We start from the raw sequence: 14,405 nt of genomic DNA, 5'->3' as shown, positions 1-14,405 counted from the left end.
GTTATTTTTCAGATTTGAATATACACGCTCTCATTGGACCATTGGATACATCTCAATACCTATATGTGTATACGGCGTTAATCATATGCTGCATCTTCTTCATCACTGCTCGTGCCCTAATGTTCTTCAAAGTTTGCATGACTGCATCAAGAAACCTACACAATGACATGTTCCACTCTATGCTTCGGGGCGTAATGCGGTTTTTCGATACCAACTCTTCTGGTAATATATTAAATATAATCTATATATATAATATATTAATCAAATAGAGACATTTTTTTATAATAATCTTTTTATTTTTAGGACGTATATTGAATCGTTTTTCGAAGGATATTGGTGCGTTAGACGAATTACTGCCACGATTTCTCCTCGAGTGCATTCAAATTTACCTTGTAATGTTCAGTATATTGGCACTAAACGCTGCTGCCTTGGTCTGGACATTGTTACCCACAACTATAATTCTACTGTTATTTTACGTCATACTTCAAATTTATTTAAAGTCTGCTCAATCCATAAAACGTTTAGAAGGAACTAGTAAGTAAAATTATTTGGGCACTCTCTTCCTTACAATTATTCAATTAACCAATTAATTTATTCTTGATATTCTATTAACAGCAAGGAGTCCTGTATTTTCTCACATGTCCGCAACATTGAATGGTATAAGCACAATCCGGTCTGCTGGAGCACAGCAGCGGCTAATTCAAGAGTTCGATAGATACCAGGTTAAAACTAAGTGCATATTTAAAAACAACATAGAAATAAAAGATATCCAACATTCTAAATATCAATATTATAACACAATAGATAATAGTTCCTGTTATGTTACTGTTTAATGTTTTAAGCTTGATATGAATAAAACTAAGTACAATGAGAGAAAGGACAATTTTACTTAGAGTAGGAAAGTAAATCAACCACGCAATTGTAATGTGGTCACTGTATCTTATGCTATTATCACTATTAAGATTTTTGTATTTATTAACTTTAAATAACACTGTGTACTTAATTATTATAAGAATTCCCCGGCACAGACCTACTCATAAATAGCCTACTGGCATACTGTGAACTTTTAAATAGATAATAGAAGAAATAATGAAAACAAAGACAATGAGTTTAAGACGTAGACATTTTACTACTTTTTAATGATTTGATATATTCTTAACATATTGGCACTATTAGCAAATTAAACTAATTCTTGCATCGTCAATACGCTACCGACCATAGTATCCAAGACGTTATATTTCTTGCGTCTGTAACTAAACCGGTGATGTTTGTCAGCTAGAATGGAGACGTCTGCCATTCCACCGAAAAAAAAATTAGCAAGATAGTACTCTAAAAATATTCTTTTTGTTTTTAGGACATTCATACCTCTACATGGAGCAGTTATTTGGCTAGCGGAGTTACGCTTGGTTTTTGGCTCGATTTCATATGCGTGATCTATTTAACAATCGTGATAGTTGCTTTTCTCGTTATTGATAGCAGTAAGTATTATATTTTACCTCAAAAACCAAATTTTCGTATTTTATTAATATTTCTTATGTGTTCATTATTTGATATTAATTATAAATAATATTTGACTGACTATATGCATACAGAAAATCCATATTAATATTATAAATGCGAAAGTAACTCTGACTGTCTGTCTCGCTTTCACGCCAAAACTACTGGACCGATTTAAATGAAATTTGCTACACAAATAGTCTAGAGCCTGAGAAAGGACATAGGCTACTTTTTATTTGGAAAAAAGTACTGTAAAGGGTTGAAAAGGGGGATGAAAGGTTGTAAGTTGTTGAAAGTATTGTCATTTTTAGAACTAGAAGCATAAAACTTATATTTTCAGCTGTACACTTATAAACTAACATATCTTGACACCCACGAAATTCTACCCCTAAAGGGGTGAATAGGGGTTGAACGTTTGTATGGAAGTCCGTAATTTTTTAAGTTAGAAACATGAATTTTATTTTTCGGATACTGATTAAAAAGGAGTAGATACTAATTTAAGTGTTTCTGCATATTCTACCCCTACGGGGGTGAAATGAGGGTTGAAAGTTTGTATCGAAGTCCGTCATTTTTAAGATAGAATCATGAAACTTCATTTTTGGGTACTGATTAAAAATGAGTAAATACGTATTTAAGTGTATTTTTAATATTCTACCACTAATTGGGTGAAATAAGGATTGAAAGTTTTTATGGAAGTCGTCATTTTATAAGCTAAAAATATGAAACTTTATTTTTGGGGTCTGATTAAAAATAATTAAATACGTATTTAAGTGTTTCTAGATATTCTACCTCTAAGAGGTTTAATAGGGGTTGACATTTTTTATATAGATTAGTCTGGAAGTCCGTCATTTTTTAAGTTAGAAGCAAGAAATTTATTTATGGGGTACTGATTAAAAATGGGTAGATACGTATTTAAGCTTTTCTTGATATTCTACCTCTGCGGGGGTGAAATAAGGGATGAAAGTTTTTATGAAAGTCCGTCATTTTTTAAATTATAAACATAAAACTATTTTTTGTGCCACTGATTAAAAATGAGTTCATACGTATTTAAGCATTTCTGGATATTTTACGCCTAAGGGGAGAAATAGAGTTTGACATTTCGTATACGGGTAGTCTGGAAGTCCGTCATATTGAAGTTAGAAGCATGAAATTTTATTTCTGGGCTACCGATTAAAAATGAGTTGATTCGCATTGAAGCGTTTCTGGATATTCTACCCTAAGGGCTGAAATACATACCAATGTGGTATACAAAGAGGTATTACATTAACGTAATATTTTAAGTTAATTTGTAAATATATTCATATTCTACGCGGGCAAAGCCGCGGGTAACAGCTAGTACATAATATGTGGAAAAAATAAAAACAAAAAAGTTTAACAAAAACAACATTTAATAATGTTAATATTTATCAAACGTTAAGATTTTTTTCGTTACAGAAACTATATTCTCTGGCAACGTGGGACTGGCGATATCACAGACTCTCATCTTAACGGGTATGCTCCAGTTTGGAGTGCGGCAAACGGCGGAAGTGATCTCGCAAATGACTAGCGTGGAGCGAATTCTGCAATATACACATATTGAACGGGAACCCCAATGGGATAAAGGAAGTAAGATAATTGCAAATAATACGTCGTTTACTATTGTCGGTTTCTTTTTTTAAATTCTATTTTTAACAATTTCTTTAAAACAATGCGATAGTGAAGCCTTAAGAATCCATATCCGTTTCAGCTAAAGAAACCCCTAAAGGCTGGCCTTGGTGCGGCCGCGTCGAGTTTCGTAATTGTTACATGAAGTACACACCTGAGGATTTACCTATATTAAAAAATTTGAACTTAATCATCGAAAGTGGTTGGAAGGTATGTTTATACACGCTTTAAAATCAAGAAAGGTTTGATATTGTTATCTGAAACATATACAAAGATAACACCCATTACAGCTTATTTCAAATTAACAGTTACAGGGAATGTATTGTTGAAAACTTAATAACACAAATATTTTATTGTAATAATTTCCGTAAATATAAAACAATGAATTTATTCATGATTTAAATTTGATTAATCATTATACATTTGAAAATATCATTTTTTTTTTTCACAGGTTGGCATAGTCGGTAGAACGGGCGCCGGTAAATCTTCACTGATTTCTTCCTTATTCCGTCTCGCTATTGTAGAGGGTGAAGTTCTCATTGATGAGGTCGAAACCGGACATCTTTCCCTTCAGGTACGAAATACAAATTTTCTTTCATATGACCTTTATATTTATTAAATTAGTATAATGAATATAATTGCATATATCTTTCAGGAATTGCGGTCTAAGATATCAATCATTCCACAAGAACCAGTTCTGTTTTCTGCAACTATTCGATACAATTTAGATCCATTTAACTGTTATGATGACGAACAACTATGGCAAGCTCTAGAAGCAGTGAGTATTTCGCTTCGTATTTATTAATTTTATTATTTAACAAAATGCGTATAATAAGATAATAGAATATTCATTAAATTTTAAGGTTGATTTAAAAGCAGCAATCCCAGCTTTAGATTTTAAAGTATCTGAAGGTGGTTCTAATTTTTCACTTGGTCAAAGACAACTGGTATGTCTGGCCCGAGCTATTCTTCGTGGAAATCGCATACTTGTGCTGGACGAAGCTACTGCAAATGTAGATCCAAAGTAAGTTTACTCTTAATAATTAATTAATAATGTATTTAAAAATTACATAATAACTTATTTCAAAAATGCATATATTTCAGAACTGATGAATTTATCCAGAGAACCATACGAAGACGTTTTTCAGACTGCACAGTTTTAACAGTGGCTCATCGACTAAACACCATTATGGACTCGGATCGTGTTATGGTGATGGATTCTGGACGCCTAGTTGAGTTCGATCATCCATATAAATTGCTTAGCAATCCTGAAGGTTACTTTACAAAAATGGTAAAAGAAACCAGTGACAAGATGTCGACACAGCTATACGAAATTGCAAAGAAAACATTTCTTGACAGCGGCGGCGTGATAGAATAAAATAAAATGTTAAGTTTACTGTAATTAGTATTATAAGATCATTGTTTTGGAATGATGCAGTTAGGTACTTAGAATTATGATTGTTATATTGTCGAGGGTATGAACAGCAGCCAACGCATTTATTTCAAAAGGTTAAATAAAATTGTTGCCATAATTAAAAATAAATACCTAATTTAAATGTTATTAAATTATTTTCTACATTTAATATTAGAATTTATTTTACAATAATGTTCATGTAACGTGTAAACATTAATTATAATAAAAAAGGTCTAATGTCGATAAAGACATTATTTCCGAATTATTAAAATCGATCTATAACTATGATGATGTATTACGATTTATATATACTTAAATTTTATAATACAAAATATATTATTTTATAGATTGCATGTAGATCATAGAAGCTAAACAAATCGTTTTACTTTTCAACGTATATCTTATGGAATTTTATTGCATACGTTATTTAATCGATATACTTCCCAATTTAATATTCACAATCTAAATACATTTTTGTATATAACGGCATGATATTCCAATTCAGACTGAGTAATGAATGAAAATGAATGAAAAATGCTTTGATTGAAAAATCAAAGGAAAATGTAGCTATTAAGCAATGCGAAAATGTTATTTATTTTTATTAAAATTACTTTTAATTTTTAAATTTATTTGATGATATCAAATAGAAATTACTAAAGAATGTAAATTGTGATGTGGAAGTTTTGCCTCAAACAAATAAAAATAAGCTTTAAAGTGTAATTCTTTTATTATGAGTATGCCAACTTAATTATCTTCGCACCCAATTTATATGCGAAATCAAGCAATTATACATTTATTTATTTTTTCATTTGATGAAGTTCATTATGTGGGGCTTACAACTATTCTTTGATTGTTATAATACAAAATATATATAACAAATATAAAATAAAGTAGTTCCGACATGTAATAGAGATGATATGCCCACTGGTTAGAACGCACGCATAGTAACCGATGATTGCGTATTCAAACCAAAGCAAGCACCACTGAATTTCAATGTGCACAATTTGTGTTTATAACTTATGTCGTGCGGGCGCCGCAGTGAACCAAAAGTTCGTGAGGAAACTTGAATGTGTCTAATATCAATGAATTTTCGGTCACATACGTGTTCATTAAACCCAGAGCACTCACATTCTGCTCAAAGGAAAAGCAGGCAGACAGGTATAGGCTATTACTTTACCTTACTTCTAAAGTAGCTCCTTAAATTTCTCAATGCTGGTCGAAACCATCATCTTCTTTTAAAGAGAAAGCTGATATAACAGAATGTCATTAAGTATGTTGTAATTGAGATTAACAACGACATTTAAAACACTTTTACACACACATTAAAACACTAAGTATAAAAACTAAAATAGTATATATTTTAGTTTATATACTTAGATTATTTGATACAAAGAAAATTAAAATGGTACAATAATAATAATAAAACAAAATCAAGATACTTATTTATTTAAGTTGAAAGGACAATTAAAACCTGCCATATATAACACTTGGTGGAATAAAACAAAATCTTAACTTGATTTTATAACATACATAAAGTATTAGTTACAAATCAAGTATCTTATTACTCAAAAATAAAAACAATAATAAAACAAAATAAAGTATTAATAAAATATTTGGCGCCAAATTATCCTAAACTGTATTATATATTAAAAATGGCGGTTCAAATTTAGAAACTAAAAATGTAAGTATTTTGATGATCATTGAGTTTTTTTTATTTGCGCTATAGCAAAGACAAAGCAATATAATGTATTAAACATTTATGTAGTAAAACCTTTGTTAACAATCAATTCCAATTTTATGCAGGATACAATTATTAAAATAATAAAATTTTGTTTAGTTTAACTGATAAATATAACAAAATGTAAAGAGTTGTACTGTTTTAGTTTCTTGCATTTCAGGTATCTTTTAGATATGTAAAAAGTAAGCCAATGTCTTTCTTTCTTATGTAATTTCAATAGTTTTAAAACAACATAAAATAAAGCATCTCAGCAACTGTTTTAACACTTAAATGCAATATTTTAAAAATAAATACATGCATGTAAAAATTGTGTTGTAAAAGTTACGGCCACAATTAACTATTTCACACATTAAATATAACAAACATTACAAGCTATGCATGGAATATTTTGAAAAGTTTAATTAACAATGTATTTTTATGCACTTCTATTAAACATGTTGACCATATTTATTATAAAAAATACTAGTGATTAATTTAATGTGATAACCTACTTAAATTTCCCAACATTTTTTCCACATAATATTCAATAATTGCTAGCCTTATGTCTTAAAATTATTTTTAAAACATAAATCAGATCCTGCAGATATGAATATCAAAACATAAAAGTGAGCAATTCTAATTCTTGTATAAAAAGCCATTGTAATCAATGATTAATTACAGATTCACACCTGACATATATTGTTATACCATTAACTATTATTTTGTTTAAGGTCTTTATTCTACATCTGGTAAATCTTCTTCTTCGATAGAGCTTGAATCATCATTCTCATATTCGTCTCCAAAGTCACCAATTTTATTTGAGAACATATCATAATTTTCATCTAGCTCCGTACCACTCTCATCTTCATCCTGCCACCGGTTAAAATCTACTCTAAGCCAGTGGTGTTTCTTTTTGTCACTGGTCAAAGAAGGCCAGTACGTCTCATCCGGCCGCTCTTTAGCTAAGACAACCTCAATAAGCCTGCCTTTATTTACATGAGTACTCTTTTCTGGATCTATTTCTGCATATAACGGTATTTCAACTTCGTACAATTTCTGTTCAGGTATACAAATCCCTTTAAAGGAAATAGATTTTTTCTCTATTTTAATGTCTGGTTTTTCACATTCCACATTAAAAGTTAAAAACACAATGGCATTTCTCTGTGCCCATGAAACCGAAGGCGGAGTTGCAATTGCTTCCATACTCATTGTGTTTAAATAGGTTTAAAATACTATAGTTTTAAAAATATTATAGTTTTAAAATACCTATTGTTATTACGTTAAATATAAACAATTGATACTTTTTACTTTCACGCCTATCTTAATTAAATTAGATATTCTAAAATACTACCTACAAATTACTGGAAGCAATGCGCCAAATGCCGACAATTTATAAAGTATTATACTCTGTGCAATGTGGTGCTGTCAATTGGCTCTTTGTTGTAAGTAAATTAATATGGAGTGAAAAAGTAAAGTGAGATATCTTTGTGCAAAAAAGTGTTCCTCGAAAGTCAAAATGTATGAAATTTCGATAGCACTTCTCTGAGAACAAACATGGAATTACTCGCTAGTGGAAAATATAATTACAGATAAAAAATTAGAACTTCAAAGACGTTATTTTTTAATATTCCTGTTAATCAATTTTATAAATCCCAATTTATAGTAAAAAAATGTGAATTTTAGGAAAAACCTTATGGTGTGAAAACAACCTTTGGCGTTATTATGGCAATTTATGAAACACTTATTTTATATAATTCTGTTTGTAAAGATTTTACAGGTAAGACCATACAACATAAGACACATACTTCTCCTTTACCTCTATTCATTTTATCATAACGTCACACAGGTCAAGTCAAAGTCAAAAATCATTCTTCAGTATAGATAAGTTAAGGAGTTAATTCTGTTAAGGTAGCAGGAAGAGATCAATGTATTCTTTGTTTATTTTTTGCTAATTTAACTGTTAGTTAACTTATCCGTATTATTCGAATAAAAATATTTTGCGTTTCTAGTTTTCTTATTGAAAAAATACCCAAAAGCTTTATATTTTATATTGTTCGTCCTACCTTATCCTTTAATTTAATGTTAAATTCTTAAATGTTGAATTTAATATTATGGAACGTTTCGAAATGTTGTGCATTGGACATCATGACCACATGACAACATAACCTTAAGTTAGAAATAGTGAATTTAATACAATCTGTTGTTTTTTTGGTTAACAGGTTTAATTTAAGGTTATTATAACACTGAGCCAATGTACTTTTTCAATGATTTTTTTTTCAACTTTTATTTAAAAAAAAAACGAAGCAAACAATTATATCTTGTGTTTATTGCCCAAAAGACGTGGCAGGTCATATATACAAATTACGAAGAGAAACACTTACTGGAGCTCTCTTAGATCTCTTTCCATTTTCTTATGAATCCTATTGCTCATATACGAAAAGAGAACAATGTTTCATGGGTGAACAAAATTAAGTCCAAACTGCCAAACACGGTACTGTCGATAGTTGGTCTGGCCCTGGTCTGGTCTTGGACTATCGATAGAGCCATTTATTTCTCTATTTTATTCATTATTCTCTGATAAACAATATCGTTCATCAGAGAATCATAAATAGATTTGATAGTAAATGATCTGGGTGTTTACGCACCATACGGTCTTTCATTTTTTTTAATTCGGCCAAATTGTCTATTTTCTTTTCTTTGTATTATTGTCAGAGCAATTAACTTACGTGTTAATGGACTACAATCAGCTACGTTAGTTTCTTAAATAAATAGCAGAACACCAACAAGTTTTCTACAAGAGACATACAATTTTTAATATTGAGGGTATATTTTCATGTTTTTTCTTAAATTGAATAAATAAAATATTACCAGCAGTAAGTGTTACTATTTACTAATATTGATTCATTTAAATCAGTATTATAGATTTATACTATTTTGCTTCAACAAAATGGAGGTATTAATTATTCCCATGAGTAAAAACTTTTTAACTGCGCAAATTTAATTCAACTTATTTAAATAAAGTGTCGTTACTTGGAAATTACTTATCTTGAGTTAGTAATACTATTGAAAAATCACTGGCTATCGGTAGAACAACACGTAACTATCAATAGTATTTATGTATTTTAAATTATTTATATAAAATGTTTATCGTAATTCCGCGTGATTGGGCGTTATTATCTTTCATTCTCTATTATATTTTATACTTTTTTAAAAGAAACCTTCATCCTCTAATTTACCTTTTTGAGAAATGAATTTAATAAAAAGTAGCTTATTCCTTCAAGCTTATTCCATAACAAATTTCATTACAACTGTAACGATTTCAAATCAAACTCAGCCAAAACTACCAAGCATTTCGTATAAGAGAGCACTAAAATGGCTAAAGAAAAGTCAGCAACAGTTAATTTATCTCTTTTATAAAAAAAACTTACAGTAACCATTTCAGTTGTTAGCTTATGGGTAATAAAATACCGTTGGTGAATATAAGATGAATAACCCCAAAATCCCCAGTAACCAAAATCTGGTTTGTATTATCGCGTCTTATCCTTCAATAGAATTTTACCCTTTTAGAAGAAGAGTACCACTACACTGTACCATACCTGTGGCGTTTGAAATGTGAGTATAACAAAAATAAACTACGGAGATATGTAAAATAAAGACAATTTATAATATTAATTAGTAGAGCTAGGCATAAACAAATTACACGGAAACCAATTATTTTGGTGTTCAAAAATTATTATGGTTACTAATTCAAACAACGATTTAAATACAGAGCCGATGTGGCCCAGTGGAAGTAGAACGCATGTCTCTTAACTGATGATTGTGGGTTTAAGGGCAGGCAAAAAAATCTTGAAGTGAAGGTTATATTAAAATGAATCCAACTTTTAGAAATCTATATTAAAAAATACTCTGATGACACTGATTACATTTACTTTTTATAAAATACAATCTCTGTTGTGCAAAGTATAGAATTTTATAGGAATTATGAATAAATTATAAAAATATATATATAGAAAATGATTAATATTACGTATTCCCATCAGCGCTCTGACTTTCTGTTATAAATTACCTTTACTTTTTTACGATAACAATTTCAGTTGCCCGAGCACAAGGACTTGATATTAATTAAAGTGCACGCTCCGGACGCTATAATTGAAGAATTTTGTCCATACTTCACTGAGAGGTTTTTTTAAGGATAGTCATATGGAAATTATTCAACCATTTTGCGATCTCGGAATGAAATACGAGCGAGAACTAATTAAAATAGTAGTGCTAGGACTTATCAGCAAATTGAAAATTAATATTTTGTAAGATCTACAACTATCAATTAAATCTGTATATTCAGTTATAGTCTGTAATCATATTAATTATTATGCCTTAAATTTAAGCTCTCAGAAATTCATATGAGCCTAATGCTCTAATGAGCCCCAATGAGCCATTATAATAATAAAGTGTGACGAACTGCCTTCGGACCCTAAAATATATTTTGGCGCGCCTGCATATAGTATATTTTATGATGAGCTTGACTCACAACTATTGACATTAAATATATACATATATATTTATTCCGGATCTTTGAGGTTTTTATATTCTATACGTTGGTCCTTATTATATTCGGACTCAGGACAGGGTTAAATATATACATACTTTGAAATATAAATTGATGCTTAAGGCAGTAAAGAAACCTTTTGAAGGTCTGTCGATCAAAATCAAAATATACTTTATTCAAGTAGGCTTTTACAAGCACTTTTGAATCGACATTTAATAAACCATATTATATATTACATATATGTAAGTGAAGCTACCAAATCAATTGTCAATTTTTTTAACCGTCAAAGTCAAGTGCACTGAAAGTCAGTTATTTTTATTTACAAACATTAATAAAAAAGAACTTTGTTTTAAACTTTAAATTAACTGAGAATTATTAAATTAGGCAGAACTAGAAATAAAATATTATAATAATAATGAGCTATCAGAAAAAATCCTCATCCTCGAGAAAAAGAGTTCACTACAATTCTGATTTCAGACAAAATAACCACAACAATCTGAGTAAGCCCTTAATAATCGGTTACATGAGTGTCGATGTTAATCGCCAGTATATCCCTAATTTGTCACAGCTTAAATATCTTAACTCTATTTCGAACGGTCAAACTTATCTAGATTTAAACCATAACATAGATGTTGCTGTGAAACGCACAACTGATGAGAACGACGAGAAAATTGATCTGTTATTGAAATTTATTTCGCATTATAGAGAATATATAAATACTACATACAAAATTCTTGACTTCATTACATATCGAAGAACATTAATAAGCGTAATTTGTAGTGCTTTCGGTGTTTCGGAATCTTTAACTATAAGAGCTTGTTTGTTTAGAGGCACAATATATTTATGTTCCGTTGAAAATGCTGATGAATTGTTAAGAAGAAAATCGCTTACTAAAGATGAAGAAAAATATTGTGCCTGGGGATATAAATTTGAACAATATATTCTATCAGGTATAAACTTATAGTGTTACAAAAAGAAAACACTCATAAGATTCTTAGAGATTTTTCTTAGATTAATAATTTTAAAAAAATTATTAAAAATAAATATAGCAAGTTATTACAATGGGATATATATATTCTTATATTGATTTTTATTTGTTAATATTACTATTATATTATAACATATAAATATTCATTTGGAATAATACAGTGTTCCAAATTAATATTAAATGCTCATATAAGTCACAAAAAATGTGTTTATTATAAAATACATTCATTTCTATTTTGATATTGGTATGAATGCTTGATTTTGTTGTTTTAACATAAATTTAAATTATTATTTATTAAACAAAAAAATTACTGTTTACCTATTCCCTTTGTGCCAACTCATTAATATTAAAACTTGCTCAATCAAATTAATTTAACGCAATTGTTTTTGTAATAGTACTATTATGCTTCAAAGATATTTCATTATCATGCTATTGATTTCATAAATGTTGTTAATCTCAAATTAATTATATATGCATTATAATTAACTGCCTATTCAATCTTATCCAGATGAAATAATCATTTTATTTAGTTCATCTTTACCTCGGGCTCAATTTAAACCAACTATTAGTCTGACCGTTTATTAGGGGTTCAATTACATACACAATTACCAATTTTTTTTATATACATAAATTGAATAGAATTCTATACAGAAGAATATTTCATTTTAATTTATGTAAACATTGTCAGTATTTTTCATTAATATGTATATTATGAATCATAATGATAGATATTATTGATAATAAAGATATATTTGAATAGATTTGTATTAATTCCAGTATACATGCCTGTTCTCTTGCTAAACTTCTTTCACCAACAGATGTTATCTGTGAGATTGCTGTAGAGGACAAGACCATATTTACAGACAATTATTTGTCTTAAAATGTCATGCAATAAAGTTTAATTGAATAAATTATTTTCAGATCAACCTAACTTAACTCCTAATATTGAAAAACCAGTAATTGAAAATGAAGAATTCTCTTTATTCTATTTTACTACACTAGGTAATCTTAAACTATTGTATGGAGCACAAATTGATGCATTATTAGCTAAAGAATCCACTACAGAAAATCCTAAGTCAAATGATTTTGAAACTAATTTAAATTATTTAAGAAGTAATAAATTTGCTGAATTGAAAACAAACAAAGAAATACAAAACATTAGACAAGAAAGAAATTTTAAGTATGTGTAGTTAAATAATTTCATTTATTGAATACAGATAAATAATATATGTTTAAAGCAAAAATATATTTAAAAATATATAAATTACTATAATAATTAAAAATTTACAGACGATACAAATTACTTAGATGCTGGTGTCAATGCATCTTAGCAGATTTAAGTGGTTTATTAGTAGGATTTCGCAATGACCAAGGTGAAGTCCAGAGATTACAGTGGTTTGATACTCAAGATATAGTGATGTACTGTAAGGTATGTCTCTAATATGTTATATGTTCAAAGTATTCATTCTTAGGCTAATTCTTTACAATTATTAAAAAATATACCATCTCATTCATGCATACCCCAAATCCTGTGTTATTTTTTATGGGTAAGCTGGAGTAGCTGTGTAAATACACAGAAAAAAAAGTCTTTAATACGTAACCGTGAATATTCGTTTGGCGCCTATTCCACCACGCTGCCCTGGTGCGGGTTAGTGGGTACTCATTTGGCTTACTTATAGACTTTCCTCCGATGCATATAATCTTAAGATTAGCGCCTATTCCACCGCGCTGCCCTGGTGCGGGTTAGTGGGTACTCAAGTGACTTTCTTCCGACGCATGTAAGCTTAAGATTGGCGCCTATTCCACCACGCTGCCCTGGTGCGGGTTAGTGGGTCCTCATGTGACTTACTCATAGACTTTCCTACGACGCATGTAAACCTAAAAAAATACATTAGAAAAAAAAACTGTTTGACTATGGCAGTCATAAACATTTATTATTTTAAAAACTGTGTTTTTTACAGAATCAATGGAATCCTCAACAAGCTCTAAATTTTCTACATTACTTCTTATCATATGTAAAAGATAGCTTTGAACCGTATCGAAATCAAACAGAACCAGTCGCACTACAATTTGTAATGGATACAGATAAAAAAATTACCGTCGATGAATGTAACAATGACATCTTACCTAACTGGTTTACAGCCAAAACTTAATTATTAACAAGGTATATAGTTAGTACAATCCAGGATGACGCGACACTTTTTTACAATCGTTACAGTGCAAGTGCAATGTAAGCTGCCATAGAATTCATTCTATAGATCTATTGCTACGCAGAGTATCTATATTATATGTATATACACTAAGTTAAATGACAGAACGGATTCATATTCAACTGGAAATATGCTCTACTACATATTCCCGATTTAAATTAACGATCTTATTTATTCAATGTGCAATATTTGTATTATACCTTTCTGATATGTTTATTTTTAAATAAAAGTATTATTATTCACGATTTAAACCCGTGACGGCTCTCTATATAAGATATTAAATTAAATGGATATATTATATTATACCGCGATATTATATTAATAACGATAACGCACTTCAATTTTTTTTAAAGTAGTATAATATCATATATGTAAATCGCACTTGTGTT

The 14,405-nt window shown here is 29.4% G+C and overlaps 3 protein-coding genes across 4 annotated transcripts in view; 2 read left to right on the top strand and 1 right to left on the bottom strand.

Annotated features, from left to right (window-relative positions):
- Window positions 1–5,269, top strand: part of LOC113392735 (ATP-binding cassette sub-family C member 4-like) — a 29,528-nt gene extending 24,259 nt beyond the window's left edge. For both annotated transcript variants that reach the window (XM_026629285.2, XM_026629284.2), the window contains exons 16-25: window positions 13–222; window positions 304–534; window positions 616–722; window positions 1,355–1,478; window positions 2,932–3,102; window positions 3,224–3,351; window positions 3,593–3,715; window positions 3,797–3,919; window positions 4,005–4,165; window positions 4,246–5,269. In XM_026629285.2, coding sequence (XP_026485070.2) covers window positions 13–222; window positions 304–534; window positions 616–722; window positions 1,355–1,478; window positions 2,932–3,102; window positions 3,224–3,351; window positions 3,593–3,715; window positions 3,797–3,919; window positions 4,005–4,165; window positions 4,246–4,519 — 1,652 coding nt within the window. In that variant the 3' untranslated portion in view covers window positions 4,520–5,269. The remainder of the gene's footprint in view (window positions 1–12; window positions 223–303; window positions 535–615; window positions 723–1,354; window positions 1,479–2,931; window positions 3,103–3,223; window positions 3,352–3,592; window positions 3,716–3,796; window positions 3,920–4,004; window positions 4,166–4,245) is intronic.
- Window positions 5,270–7,001: 1,732 nt separating this feature from the next.
- LOC113392743 (uncharacterized protein CG16817-like) lies at window positions 7,002–7,695 on the bottom strand. The gene is made up of 2 exons (XM_064220929.1): window positions 7,539–7,695; window positions 7,002–7,504 (listed from the first exon to the last, which is right to left on the bottom strand). The coding sequence occupies exon 2, from the start codon at window positions 7,479–7,481 to the stop codon at window positions 7,008–7,010; it is 474 nt and encodes a 157-aa protein (XP_064076999.1). The 5' UTR covers window positions 7,482–7,504; window positions 7,539–7,695; the 3' UTR covers window positions 7,002–7,007.
- Window positions 7,696–11,121: 3,426 nt separating this feature from the next.
- On the top strand, window positions 11,122–14,081 carry LOC113392587 (decapping nuclease DXO homolog). Its single transcript, XM_064220992.1, has 4 exons — window positions 11,122–11,768; window positions 12,728–12,986; window positions 13,097–13,235; window positions 13,768–14,081. Exons 1-4 carry the CDS (start codon window positions 11,234–11,236, stop codon window positions 13,957–13,959), a joined length of 1,125 nt encoding a protein of 374 aa, XP_064077062.1. The 5' UTR covers window positions 11,122–11,233; the 3' UTR covers window positions 13,960–14,081.
- Window positions 14,082–14,405: the final 324 nt, after the last annotated feature.

This window comes from Vanessa tameamea, chromosome 5 (assembly GCF_037043105.1).
Source record: "Vanessa tameamea isolate UH-Manoa-2023 chromosome 5, ilVanTame1 primary haplotype, whole genome shotgun sequence".
In the NCBI taxonomy this organism is placed as follows: Eukaryota; Metazoa; Arthropoda; class Insecta; order Lepidoptera; family Nymphalidae; genus Vanessa; species Vanessa tameamea.
The sequence above is the reverse complement of the archived record's forward strand: the minus strand, read 5'-3'. Positions and strand labels throughout refer to the sequence as shown.

What these genes read in the sequence shown, in the direction of transcription:
- LOC113392743 (XM_064220929.1), bottom strand. Translation starts at nt 7,481, where the DNA reads ATGAGTATGGAAGCAATTGCAACTCCGCCTTCGGTTTCATGGGCACAG.
- LOC113392587 (XM_064220992.1), top strand. Translation starts at nt 11,234, where the DNA reads ATGAGCTATCAGAAAAAATCCTCATCCTCGAGAAAAAGAGTTCACTAC. An exon ending in TGAACAATATATTCTATCAG is followed by an intron (nt 11,769 to 12,727) that starts GTATAAACTTAT and finishes AATTATTTTCAG; the next exon opens with ATCAACCTAACTTAACTCCT. An exon ending in AGACAAGAAAGAAATTTTAA is followed by an intron (nt 12,987 to 13,096) that starts GTATGTGTAGTT and finishes AAAAATTTACAG; the next exon opens with ACGATACAAATTACTTAGAT.